The sequence below is a fragment of the Oncorhynchus keta genome, chromosome 25 (assembly GCF_023373465.1).
Source record: "Oncorhynchus keta strain PuntledgeMale-10-30-2019 chromosome 25, Oket_V2, whole genome shotgun sequence".
Classification (NCBI taxonomy): domain Eukaryota; kingdom Metazoa; phylum Chordata; class Actinopteri; order Salmoniformes; family Salmonidae; genus Oncorhynchus; species Oncorhynchus keta.
The window spans coordinates 14,862,253-14,876,400 of record NC_068445.1 but is presented as its reverse complement, the minus strand read 5'-3'; the positions used below and the strand labels follow the sequence as shown (position 1 = coordinate 14,876,400).

The 14,148-nt window shown below is 41.7% G+C and overlaps 2 protein-coding genes across 6 annotated transcripts in view; one reads left to right on the top strand and one right to left on the bottom strand.

The window, feature by feature from the left end:
* slc15a4 (solute carrier family 15 member 4) overlaps positions 1 to 2,299 on the bottom strand; it is a 62,250-nt gene extending 59,951 nt beyond the window's left edge. For 2 of the 4 annotated variants that reach the window (XM_035735890.2, XM_035735891.2), the window contains exons 1-2: positions 1,955 to 2,299; positions 1,104 to 1,710 (exon numbers count right to left, since the gene is read on the bottom strand). In XM_035735890.2, coding sequence (XP_035591783.1) covers positions 1,104 to 1,679 — 576 coding nt within the window. In that variant the 5' untranslated portion in view covers positions 1,680 to 1,710; positions 1,955 to 2,299. The remainder of the gene's footprint in view (positions 1 to 1,103; positions 1,711 to 1,954) is intronic. The other 2 variants (XM_035735889.2, XM_035735888.2) reach the window with 2 other exon arrangements.
* A 139-nt stretch (positions 2,300 to 2,438) lies between these two features.
* glt1d1 (glycosyltransferase 1 domain containing 1) overlaps positions 2,439 to 14,148 on the top strand; it is a 40,579-nt gene continuing 28,869 nt past the window's right edge. Inside the window, exons 1-2 of one of the 2 annotated variants that reach the window (XM_052478750.1) lie at positions 2,439 to 2,857; positions 4,799 to 4,974. In XM_052478750.1, the coding sequence (XP_052334710.1) occupies positions 2,790 to 2,857; positions 4,799 to 4,974 (244 nt within the window). In that variant the 5' untranslated portion in view covers positions 2,439 to 2,789. The remainder of the gene's footprint in view (positions 2,858 to 4,798; positions 4,975 to 14,148) is intronic. The other variant, XM_052478751.1, reaches the window with a different exon arrangement.

Genomic DNA, 14,148 nt, shown 5'->3' with positions numbered 1-14,148 from the left:
CCATCAGCATCCTTTAGGAAAAAAAATGTATTGTAGTATAATCAAACTCAATAGGCTAGACCCAAAATGGGCATGCATGGCCATCTAAAAGACAGTAGGCCTAATCATAGGAAACATGTTGTTGTAAATCTCATCATTCAATGGCATTAAATAAGAATTTGTTCTTAACTGACTTGCCTAGTTAAATATAGGTAAAATAAAATAAGAGTGTATAACTACCATGTGATGCAGCCTACAGTGCTAATATATTCCTTCTATTCCATGCTTCAAAAAAGGGGAAGTAACCTTGTGAAAAGCAATAAGACTGTCCACTAAACTCATGAATAGGTTAATCTAATAATGTTTTGAAGATGAACAACTAATTCTACTCAATGGCATGACCATTTTACCACAGTATTACTTTTGTATCCCACATGAAACATTTAACAATCAAAATGAAAGTGTCTAAATCAATCACCCACTAAAAATGTGCCAAGCAAACACTTGAAAATCATATGACGATGGAATTGAAATCTGTGCTAATCAAAGTCACCACCTCTTTGAAAACTATTTTGGCCAGCCTGGTTTAGCTAGATTTGAATAACAATGACCCCTTTCAGAGATGTCCTACTGAAATGGCTTTCCTCCTTCATGGCGGGTCTTATAGGTAGCCCTAATACTTAATTCCAATGAGAAAAAGAATGAGACACATGTGAGTTTCGCTTCCTATGTTGATGTAAAATTACTCATCTAGCATTCTTCTCAGCCTTAGAGAACTGGTGTGTTGACCTGATTGATGGCATTACCCAAATGTAAACCTCATGATGCAAATTGCCAATGGCTACAACTAGCAGGGGTCTTGCGGATTGAGTGATCGTGGTAAACCTAGAGAGATGACAGGCATAGTACATCAACATTTTTCCTATTCCACGATTACCCTTCTAGTCCATATACAAGGCTGACCAAAGTAAGATCATGTTAGAACCTTTCAGGTGTTATAAATTAGTCTGTGTTAGACGGGATCGCATTAGCAACGGTGTTAAGCATAGGACATTGAGCATTCATTAAGTTTCCATAACAGATCTTAGAGAGGTTGCTTTGTTCAGTCATAAGATATACTGTACCTGGTCTGCCCCAAATGGAGTGATGTTGGATTTCACTGTTCCCACACCAAGGGCAATGAGAACAAGGGCAGTGTAGATCACTGGCCCGCAGTAAGGTGCCCGTGTGGGGCAGGTCACATTGCTTGGAAGGGTACCGTTTGTGCTCAAACACTCAGCCGGTTGCACTGGAAATGCCATTTCATCACCACACAGGGTATTCTGGGAGTCTGTACTTGCGATAAATGGGAAAAACAGTATGCCAAGAAAGTACAGGATCAAACTGCCAGCAATTGTCCAGAACTTTCCCAGATATGCATCAGCCAGCCAGCCACCAAATGGTGAGATCAGGTATGTAACCCCCATGAACATCAGTGGTGCCTGGCTGGCCTGAGTTCCCTCCCAATAAAATGGGCTACTGTTGAGGAAAAGGACCAGGTTGGAAGTGATGCCATAGAATGCCACTCGTTCCAATGACTCTGCCAGCAGAATAGTCGCACATGCCAGTCTTCTGCCCTGGAACACCGACACAGGCCTGTTCACAGTCACAGAGCTGCTGTCCAAAAGAGGGGTGCTCTCACTGGCATTCCTGCTGGCCATCTTCAGCTGACTTGTTGACTTGAAATGTTCACTGGAAAAACAAAATGAACACGGGATGATAAAAATACAACAATACTAGGTGTTATGATGTCGTTAAGATGTTGGAGAGACTACAATGGGGTGGTCCAGTTCAGCTTACGAGATAATTGTTTTCTTAGATAGCTAAGTAAGGCACGGAATATTAGCTAGCTTAAGTTTGGTGTGGTTCATGACATCGGCATGCTAGCTTTAGAAAGATGATTCGCATCATAACACTGAGAAGTAGCATACAGTACCTTTAATGAATGACACACGTTCCAACGTCTGCCATTTAGCCTCCTATCCTAAAAGTTTTCTTGCTCGACCTGACACTAAATCAATGTGTTCAGAAAAGAGAATATCTAGCAAGCTAACTACTCGCGTAACTGTAATGAAACTGACACTCACACTGCCTGTCACAGCACTGGCGCGTGACTGTAAGCTCCTTCAGCAGTCTAAATTGTGCTTTTTCTCGAATAACATAAACAGATTAAACGACTTCACATAAACACTACTGACAGTTTGAGCGACTGAGGCAGTCAATCCCTACATTTTACAAATTTGTGATTCGTGCAGTTGTTGCGCTGTTTCGATGCACATAGTTGAGTCATCTTAATTCCCCCCACTGTCGTATTTTAGCCTAGCTCCATTGGCCACAATGGTAACATGCTTATAATCTATTGGTCGAAAAGGAAGCCATTCAATGCTAACACTTCCTGCAGTGCTTGCAGTTCCTCTTTCTTTTGAGTAGAGAGTGTCATGAGTGAAGATCAGAGTACTCAAAATGGAATGAAACGAATTAATAAATATAGCCATATAAATAATTATATAGCTATATTGTTTTTTTTAAAGGTCGCTAGGCTTTTTCTGGAGGGGCCAGAGAGAGCGTTCCTCGTTTCCAGGGGAACATTACGAAAGACGGACTGTCATTTGTAAACAGTCCCACGTGTGCCAACGATGACGTAGCTCATGGTGTCAACAGGATGAGCTATAAACAGCCTGTAACTCAGGCATCTCTACACGAATTGAACATTATTTTTACATCGAACCTCTATTCAAATTGTAAATATAGAGACAGCCCTGGGTGTAGCTATGAAATTGCTATTTCTTGCATGCCTCAGTCCAAAAACGGGAAACTGCACCACAGCCGAGAGAATAAGGTAACGTTAGCGAGGTAGTTTTTGGGTTGTCTTGAAAATAAGGAAGTAACGTTAACGTGCTAGCTAGCTCACTGTCAGGAAAATGTGGATCATTAAATATTGGAGACCGGAGCTCAATTTACCTAGCATACAATAAGGAATCATAGTATGTTGGATCTGCAATACATGCCCAGTATTGGCCAATGATTTCCATTCAATGGTCAGTGCCAGAGCCATGTATCTATCGAAATGCACGACTCTGGTTAGTACCCACCTCACCTGTCATTGGTTGTCAAATATATTGGCTAACATCAGCTGGATCAACGCTCCCATCGGGGAATCAGTCGTGATCAATCAAAAACATTAACGCGTAGAGACTGATGTTAACATGAGGAGGTAGAGGGGGGTTCGTTTCCGGAGAAATGTCAGTGCCGAACTGCCGATGAAACGAACATAACAGAATACAGGAATTAACGTATTTTGTTAATAGGAGATTGGAGGTTGAGTAAAATGGTGGAAGTGGATGCTGAGTTCAAATCAAACAGCGAGTCGAGTAAAGTTGGTGAAGATGAATGTCCTGAATGGACAACCGTAGTTTTGAAAACTGGATCTAAAAGGAAATTCTCTCTAAAATGAGAGTGGAGGATACGTCTATGAATGATAATGATTCACATCTTCTTTGGATGCGTTTGTTGAGTAAGGATGCGTATGTGGGAAACCCGTTTGAGGTGTCAAATGGTGAAGTATACGCTGGGAAAAGTGTCAGAGTGACTGTCAGAGTGACTGTCAGAGTGACTGTCAGAGTGACTGTCAGAGTGACTGTCAGAGTGACCAGGACTCTGTCAGAGTGACCAGGACTCTGTCAGAGTGACCAGGTGTGGTCTTATTTTGATTTATTGTATTTCTGAAGAACAGAGGAAGTTTGCAGTGGGTCTCAAAATTATCACGACAACAGAAGTTTTGTGCTTTGAACTTCGGAGTAGAGCACCTGTCAAAGGAGTCATCTCAGGGGTGACCACAGATGTTCAGGTTGAATACCTGAAGAGAATTCCTGGTGTGGTTGTTGCCCGGCAACTGACCTGCTGGGTGACTGGAGAAAAAGAAGAAAGTCTCTGTTGGTCCTTATGTTTTTTGATAAAGAGCATCTACCTATGTATGTGAAGCTTGCTTATGTAAGATGCGTTGTAAGAGCTTTTGTTCCCAAACTACTGCAGTGTAAGAACTGTAAATGTTTTGGCAATGTTTCAAGTGTGTGTAGACGGATGGAGTATACTGAAAACGTTGTGCAGAAGGACGAGTTGCAATTGTGGTGGGGATCATGATCCCGAGTTCCTGGGGTGAAGGAGTTTGAGGTGGCAAAAGTTAGAGTGACCAATCTAAATCTCCTATGCGGAGGCGATTAAAAGATTTGAGAAAACAAGTAATCCTAGTGAAGTAATCCTAGGTAGTGGATCCACCACAGCCTGTTGTAAATGTTTGCTGTCAGTCAAAAGATACCCTGTGTTAAAAAGGAAGATTTTTGTGGCATTCATTGCCACAGTTATAAACTGTATGGCTCAAGTCTCAAAGAAGTCTAAGAAACTGGACTTATTGTGGCTGTGGCGGAAATGTTTTTAGGACTTAAGAATTTTACATCTGAAGACTAGCAAGGGGTACTGGCGCCAGAATACGGCCTGCCCGCCCTTCCAGGCTCCCCTTGAGCCTCTAGGGAACAGATCTGTTTATTTTTATAACAGTGAAGTTGTTTTATTTATTTGAAGTCATTTTTTTGCTAGTATTTCCGTTTTGGGGGTGGGAATTCTGTTTCCATCCCGCACAGTAGGTGGCGGAATGCACATTTAAATGGTGCCCATATTCCATAGAAGAAGAAGTGCACCCACCTAGCTAGCTATCCAGTTAACCTACACATCGAGATATAGCTATAGTGCTAGCTGACTGTAAGCTACAATCTTTTCATTTCAGGGCACACATTGAATCAGCGGGTCACACCTGTGAGCTTCGAGATGCTGCGGATTTCAAGTCATCGGCAGAGGTGGCCAGTTTGATAGAACAGAAGCCACCCTTCGAGGGTGCTATTGCCATTCACCTGTTCAAAGGAGGCAGGCTCCTTCTAGGTGAAGCTACAGTACCTTCAGAAAGTATTCATTCCCATTGACTTATTCCACATTTTGTTGTGTTACAGCCTGAATTCAAACTTGATTAAATCTATATTTTACACACAATACCCCATAATAACAAAGTGACAGCATGTTTTTAGAAATGTTTGCTTATTTATTGAAAATTAAAAACAGAACCTTATTTACATCAGTATTCAAACCCCTTTGCTATGACACTTCAAATTGAGCTCAGATGCATCCCATTTCCTTTGATCATCCTTAAGATATCACTACAATTTGATTGGAGTCCACCTGTTACTAGGGATGCACATTTTGGGGAATATTCAGAGGTTGAAACTTTCCGTGGGAATATATGTGAATTAATGGAAATGTATGCAAATTAATGTTAATACCATTTTAAATGTAATGTTTTTTTTTGCATTGGATACACAGTTGAAGTCAGAAGTTTACATACACCTTAGCCAATTACATTTAAACTCAGTTTTTCACAATTCCTGACATTTAATCCAAGTAAAAATTCCCTTTCCTGGGTCAGTTAGGATCACCACTTTATTTTAAGAATGTGAAATGTCAGAATAAAGTAGAATAAATTATTTATTTCAGCTTTTATTTCTTTCATCACATTCCCAGTGGGTCAGAAGTTTACATCCACTGAATTAGTATTTGGTAGCATTGCCTTTAAATTGTTTAACTTGTGTCAAATGTTTCGGGTAGCTTTCCACAAGGTCCCACAATAAGTTGGGTGAATTTTGGCCTATTCCTCCTGACAGAGCTGGTGTAACTGAAACAGGTTGTAGGCCTCCTTGCTTGCACACGCTTTTTCAGTTCTGCCCACAAATGTTCTATAGGATTGAGGTCAGGGCTTTGTGATGGCCACTCCAATACCTTGACTGTTGTCCTTAAGCCATGTTGCCACAACTTTGGAAGTTTGCTTGGGGTCATTGTTCATTTGGAAGACCCATTTGCGACCAAGCTTTAACTTCCTGACTGATGTCTTGAGATGTTGCTTCAATATATCCACACAATTTTCTTTCCTCATGACGCCATCTATTTTGTGAAGTGCACCAGTCCCTCCTGCAGCAAAGCATCCCCAGAACATGATGCTGCCACCTCCGTGCTTCACGGTTGGTATGGTGTACTTCGGCTTGCAAGCCTCCCCCTTTTTCATTCAACCATTACAATGGTCTTTATGGCCAAACAGTTATATTTTTGTTTCATCAGACCAGAGGACATTTCTCCAAAAAGTACAATCTTTGTCCCCATGTGCAGTTGCAAACTGTAGTCTGACTTTTTAATGGCGGTTTTGGAGCAGTGGCATCTTCCTTGGTGAGCATCCTTTTAAGTTATGTCGATATAGGACTTGTTTTACTGTGGATATAGATACTTTTGTGCCTGTTTCCTCCAGCATCTTCACAGGGTCCTTTGCTGTTGTTCAATGATTTGCACTTTTCGCAAGTATGTTAATCTCTAGGAGACAGGACGCGTCTCCTTCCTGAGCGGTATGACGGCTGCGTGGTTCCATGGTGTTTATACTTGCGTACTATTGTTTGTACAGATGAAAGTGGTACCTTCTGGCGTTTGGAAATTGCTCCCAAGGATGAACCAGACTTGTGGAGGTCTATCATTTTTCTTTTGATGTCTTGACTGATTTCTTTTGATTTTCTTATGATGTCAAGCCAAGAGGCACTGAGTTTGAAGGTAGGCCTAGAAATACATCCACAGGTACACCTCCAATTGACTCAAATGATGTCAATTAGCCTATCAAAAGCATCTAAAGCCATGACATAATTTTCTTGAATTTTCCAAGCTATTTAAAGGCACAGTCAAGTTAGTGTATATAAACTTCTGACCTTCTGGATTGGTGATTTCAGTGAATTATAAGTGAAATCATCTGTAAACAATTGTAGGAAAAATTACTTGTGTCATGCACAAAGTAGATGTCAAAACTATAGTTTGTTAATAAGAAATGTGTGGAGTGGTTGAAAAACGAGTTTTAATGACTCCAACCTAAGTGTATGTAAACTTCCGACTTCAACTGTATTTACCATATCATATGGAGACAGAAACATAAACCTTTTACCTTATCATAAGTAGACATAATTGCAAATAACTATTTAGTTACGAATTGAACTTTAATTAAATTAGTTGACTCTTCACATGGGATGGTTTCACTGAACAACAAAAGTAAGGGAATATTGAATGATCCCCAATGATCCATTGCATCTCCCAAAAACGTTTTCAACATACATCTGTAAAATGATAGTCTAGAAACTAAAGCTTTGCTTGTCTTCCTCTCAGGCTTCCATGTCTTCTCCCTTGACCTCCTCAATGTCCACCTCTTGAACATCAGACTCTGAGGCCTCATCTTCACTATCACTTTCCAACCTTGTTGAGGATGGCTTGTTGTCAGGCTCCAAATGCCTCATTTGCCCAGCTGGCCACCAATTTTTCAACCCTTGTATTGGTCAACCTGTTGAATGCTTTGGTGTGTGTGTTCCCAAACAAGGACTATTTGCACTCTGAGGTGGCTGATGTTGGAGGGATTTGGAGGATCATGAAGGCAACAGGGGAAAGAACCTCAGATCCACAAAGTCCCTTCCACCAGATGGCTGATGAGATATGTTGGCACGACTGCCATATTGCATCTCCATCCCAAAGCCTTTGCTTGGAAGTGTACTTCGCCAGACTTCCAAGGACCTTGACCTCGTCCAGGTTAAGATGGCGAGACACAGTAGTGATGACACCATAGGCTTTGTTGATCTCTGCACCAGACAGGATGCTCTTTCCAGTGCCAGTTGTGGTCCAACACGTATGCTGCGGCATGTTTGGACTTCAGGCAGAAGTTTTCACACTTTTCTATGTATTTCAGAACTGCAGTTTCCTCTGCTTGGAGCAACAGTGAAGTGGGCAGGGCTATTCGGATTTCTTCTCTTAGATCTGCAAGCAGAGTCTGAATATCAGACAGGATGGCATTGTCTCCCTCAATCCATGCAATGGCTACTGCTATAGGTTTCAGGGGTTTTTCAGGCTGCTTACCACTCTGTCCCAAAATCCATAATCCAGAAGGATCTTCTTGATGGAGCTGGCCATATCGGCAGACTGTGATATGGCCATTTCTTGGAGCGACTCCTACCCCTCCAGGAGACTGTCAAACATGACAACACCACCCCAATGGGTGTTGCTGGGCAACTTCAATGTGGTGCTCTTATTCTTATCATTTTGCTTGGTGAGGTAAATTGCTGCTATAACTTGATGACCCTTCACATACCTAACCATTTCCTTGTCTATCTTGTAGAGTATATCCATTGTTTTCAGTGCCATGATGTCCTTGAGGAGCAGATTCGATGCATGAGCAGCACAGCCAATGGGTGTGATGTGAGGGTAGGACTCCTCCACTTTAGTCCAAGCAGCCTTAATTTTTGCAGCATTGTCTGTCACCAGTGCAAATACCTTCTGTGGTCCAAGGTCATTGATAACTGCCTTCAGCTCATCTGCAATGGAGACCGGTGTGTCTGTTGTCCCTTTTGTCTTTGCTATTGTAGAATACTGGTTGAGGGGTGGAGATGATGTAGTTATTTTTTCCTTGCCCACGAACATTCGACCACCCATCAGAGATGATTGCAATAGTCTGCTTTCTCAATGATTTTCCTGACCTTCACTTGAACTCTGCATCCAGCAAATGAGTAGATAAAGCATGTCTGGTTGGAAGGGTGTATGCTGGGTGAAGAACATTCAGAAATCTCTTCCAATACACATTTCCTGTGAACATCAGAGGTGAACCAGTTGCATACACAGTTCGAGCAAGACATTCATCAGCATTTCTGGAAAAAAACAACTTCTGATTCCAGGAGGACCATGAGCTGTTGCTATCGATAAGGTGTCTGATTCATCAGTTTCACTTCGAATAGAAGTAGAAGGACTTTTGTCCATAGTTGTTTGTTGTGTGCGCTGAGGGAACTTTATGCATTTTGCCAGATGATTCTGCATCTTTGTTGCATTCTTCACATATGATTTGGCACAGTATTTGCAAATGTACACCGCTTTTCATTCTACATTAGATGCAGTGAAATGTCTCCACACATCAGATAGTGGCCGTTGCATTTTCCTGTAAAGATTAGGGAAAAAAACTACAATTCCATGTACAGAAAAATAGTTAGGCGGTTAGATTAAACAACTCCTTTGTAAAATAAATGTTTTAAAATGAAACATGTATGGAAACAGGTGAATTAACACTTATCAGTTAGCAGGCTCAAGCAAACTAAAATTCACATGGTAGCAAAAACTAAATTGTTAACAAGTGAGAAATGATTTAAACACACACACTGTAGGCTACTATTTACTAGTTAACAAAAAATAATGTATATCATTTAAAATATATTCACCCCACCCAGTATTCTATTCAAAACCTCACCAGAAAGCATGTAGTCCTTGGCTCAGACAGTGTAGTAGTGTGGGCTCAATAGCATCTCACTAGTGTGCAAGATCTTGAGATCAGCACATGTGATGGAAAAATACACTGTGCATGCAGAGGGTTGCAATTCCATTGAATTGGGGATAGTTTCATCAAAATATGCCACAAGACCTAGAATTGCTTTTTGTGTATCCCACGAAAAAGGTTCACTGTTATAAGCTAACTTTTTTGATGAATTTAAGGAAATTATTATATTCTTTGTATATTTGGATAGAAAACACTCTGAAGTTTCTAAAACTGTTTGGATGATATCTGTGAGTATAGCAGAACTCGTATGGCATTCAAAAACCTGAGATAAAATCCAACCAGGAAGTGAGAAATCTGCGGTTTGTAGTTTTTCCACTCTTTGCCTATCCAAGATGCAGTGTAAATTTGGTCCGATTACACTTCCTAAGGCTTCCATTAGATGTCAACAGTCTTTAGAACCTTGTTTAGAACCACAGGCTTTAGAACCACAGGCTTCTACTGTGAAAGGGGAGAGAATGAGAGCTGTTTCAATCAGGTGTCTAGCAGAAGGCCATGAACTGGTCACGCGCGTGGCCGTGAGAGCGACCTGCGTTCCATTGTATTTCTAAAGACAAAGGAATTATCCGGTTGGAACATTATTGAAGATTTATGTTAAAAACATCCTAAAGATTGATTCTATACATCGTTTGACATGTTTCTACGAACTCTAACGGAACTTTTTTACTTTTTGTGTGGACCTAGTACTCGCGCGAACAAAAAGGAGGTATTTGGACATGATGGACTTTATCGAACAAAACAAACATTTATTATGGAACTGTGATTCCTGGGAGTGCATTCTGATGAATATCATCAAAGGTAAGTGAATATTTATAATGCTATTTCTGACTTCTGTTGTCTCCACAACATGGTGGGTATCTGTATGGCTTGTTCTGGTTCCTGAGCGCTGTACTCAGATTATTGCATGGTGTGCTTTTTCCGTAAAGCTTTTTTGAAATCTGACACAGTGGTTGCATTAAGGAGAAGTGTATATATAATTCCATGCATAACACTTGTATCTTTTATCAATGTTTATTTTGAGTATTTCTGTAAATTGATGTGGCTCTCTGCAAAATCACCGGATGTTTTGGAATCAAAACATTACTGAACATAACGCACCAATGTAATCTGAGATTTTTGGATATAAATATGAATTGTATCGAACAAAACATACATGTCTTGTGTAACATGAAGTCCTATGAGTGTCATCTGATGAAGATCATCAAAGGTTAGTGATTAATTTTGTCTCTATTTCTGCTTTTTGTGACTCCTCCCTTTGGCTGGATTTTTTTTTCTGTGACTAGGTGCTGACCTAACATAATCGCATGGTATGCTTTCGTCGTAAAGCCTTTTTGAAATCGGACACTGTGGTGGGATTAACAAGTTTATCTTTAAAATGGTGTATAATACTTGTATGTTTGAGGAATTTTAATTATGAGATTTTTGTTGTTTGAATTTGGCGCACTGCACTTTCACTGGCTGTTGTCATATCGATCCCGATAACGGGATTCCAGCCGTAACTTCCCATGGAAAATTTCCGGACATTTCCAGGAAAGTTTCTGACCCTTTGTAACCCTATCTGTGATCAATTCAATTGTTTGGATATGATTTAGAAAGAAACACACCTGTCTATATAAGGTCCGACAGTTGACAGAGCCGAAACTAAACCAAACTATATCTCCATAAATCATCGAGATAGAATTGTGATGAAGGGTATAAAACCATTTCTAGAGTGTTGAAAGTTTCCAAGAGCACAGTGGTCTCCATCAATGGGAAATTGAAAAAATATGGAACTACACAGACTCTGCCTAAAGCTGGCCAACTAGGCAAGAAGGACCTTGGTCAGAGAACCCAATGACAACTCTGACAGAAATCCAGAGTTCCTTGGCTGAGATGGTAGTACCTGCCAGAAGGATAACAGTCTCTACAGCACTTCACCAATCTGGATTTTATGGGAGAGTTACCAGACGGAAGCCATTCCTGAGTAAAAGGCACATGACGACACACCTGGACTTTGCAGAAAGACTCTGAGAGCATAAGGCAAACGATTACGTTGTCTGATGAGACATAAATTGAACTCTTTGTCCTGAATGCAAAGCACTATGTCTGGAGAACCAGGCACAGCTCATCACCCATCTAACACCATCCATACCTTGAATTATGGTGGTGGCAGCATCATGCTCAAATCAAATTTTTATTTGTCACCTTTGTAAGTTTGGAGCTGACCTTGTCACCTTTGTACGGTTGGAGCCGAAATGACCTTACAGTGAAATGCTTACTTACAAGCCCTTAACCAACAATGCAGTTTCAAGAAAATCTCTAAAAAAGTAAGAGATAAGAATAACAAATGATTAAAGAGCAGCAGAAAATAACAGCAGTGGGGCTATATACAGGGAGTACCGACTGGTCTCCTGAGGGGGAATAGGTTTTGTCATGCCCTCTTCACGACAGTGTTGGTGTGCTTGGACCATGTTAGTTTGTTGGTAATGTGCACACCAAGGAACTTGCTCCACTAAAGACTCCCTCAATGAGAATGGGGCCGTCCTCGGTCCTCCTTTTTCTGTAGTCCACAATTATCTCCTTTGTCTTGATCACATTGAGGGAGAGTTTGTTGTCCTTGCACCACACGGTCAGGCCTCTGACCTCCCTATAGGCTGTCTCATAGTTGTCAGTAATCAAGCCAACCACTGTTGTGTCATCAGCAAATTTAATGATGGGGTTGGAGTCGTGCCTGGCCGTGCAGTCATGAGTGAACATGGAGTACAGGAGGGGACTGAGCACGCACCCCTGAGGGGACCCCGTGTTGAGGATCAGCATGGCGGATGTGTTGTTACCTACCCTTACCACCTGGGGGTGGCCCGTCAGGAAGTCTAGGATCCAGATGCAGAGAGAGGTGTCTAGTCCCAGGGTCCTTAGCTTATTGATGAGCTTTGAGGGTACTATGGTGTTGAGCTGAGTTGTAGTCAATGAATAGCTTTCTCACATACAGTGGGGAGAACAAGTATTAGATACACTGACGATTTTGCAGGTTTTCCTACTTACAAAGCATGTAGAGGTCTGTAATCTTTATCATAGGTACACTTCAAACATCAGAAAATCACATTTTATGATTTTTAAGTAATTCATTTGCATTTTATTGCATGACAGGTATTTGATTCATCAGAAAAGCAGAACTTAATATTTGGTACAGAAACCTTTGTTTGAAATTACAGAGATCATACGTTTCCTGTAGTTCTTGACCAGGTTTGCACACACTGCAGCAGGGATTTTGGCCCACTCCTCCATACAGACCTTCTCCAGATCCTTCAGGATTCGGGGCTGTCGCTGGGCATTACGGACTTTCAGCTCCCTCCAAAGATTTTCTATTGGGTTCAGGTCTGGAGACTGGCTAGGCCACTCCAGGATCTTGAGATGCTTCTTACGGAGCCACTCCTTAGTTGCCCTGGCTGTGTGTTTCGGGTCGTTGTCATGCTGAAAGACAGAGCCACGACCCATTTTCAATGCTCTTACTGAGGGAAGGAGGTTGTTGGTCCAGATCTCACGATACATGGCCCCATCCATCCTCCCCTCAATACGGTGCAGTTATCCTGTCCCCTTTGCAGAAAAGCATCCCCCCAAGAATGATGTTTCCACCTCCATGCTTCACGGTTGGGATGGTGTTCTTGGGGTTGTACTCATCGTTCTTCTTCCTCCAAACACGGCGAGTGGAGTTTAGACCAAAAATATCTATTTTTGTCTCATCAGACCACATGACTTTCTCCCATTCCTCCTCTGGATAATCCAGTCATTGGCAAACTTCAGACAGGCCTGGACATGCGCTGGCTTGAGCAGGGGGACCTTGCGTGCGCTGCAGGATTTTAATCCATGACGGCGTAGTGTGTTACTAATGGTTTTCTTTGAGACTGTGGTTTCCAGCTCTCTTCAGGTCATTGACCAGGTCCTGCCGTGTAGTTCTGGGCTGATCCCTCACCTTCCTCATGATCATTGATGCTCCACGAGGTGAGATCTTGCATGGAGCCCCAGACCCAGGGTGATTGACCGTCATCTTGAACTTCTTCCATTTTCTAATAATTGCGCCAACAGTTGTTGCCTTCTCACCAAGCTGCTTGCCTATTGTTCTGTAGCCCATCCCAGCCTTGTGCAGGTCGACAATTTTATCCCTGATGTCCTTACACAGCTCTCTGGTCTTGGCCATTGTGGAGAGGTTGGAGTCTGTTTGATTGAGTGTGTGGACATGTGTATTTTATACAGGTAACAAGTTCAAACAGGTGCAGTTAATACAGGCAATGAGTGGAGAACAGGAGGGCTTCTTAAAGAAAAACGAACAGGTCTATGAGAGCCGGAATTCTTACTGGTTGGTAGGTGATCAAATACTTATGTCATGCAATAAAATGCTAATGAATTACTTAAAAATCATACAATGTGATTTTCTGGATTTTTGTTTTAGATTCCGTCTCTCACGGTTGAAGTGTACCTATGATAAAAATTACAGACCTCTACATGCTTTGTAAGTAGGAAAACCTGCAAAACCGGCAGTGTATCAAATACTTGTTCTCCCCACTGTAGGTGTTGCTTTTGTCCAGGTGGGAAAGGGCAGTGTGGAGTGCAATAGAGATTGCATCATCTGTGTATCTGTTGGTGCGGTATGCAAATTGGAGTGGGTCTAGGGTTTCTGGGATAATGGTGTTGATGTGAACCATGACCAGCCTTTCAAAGCATTT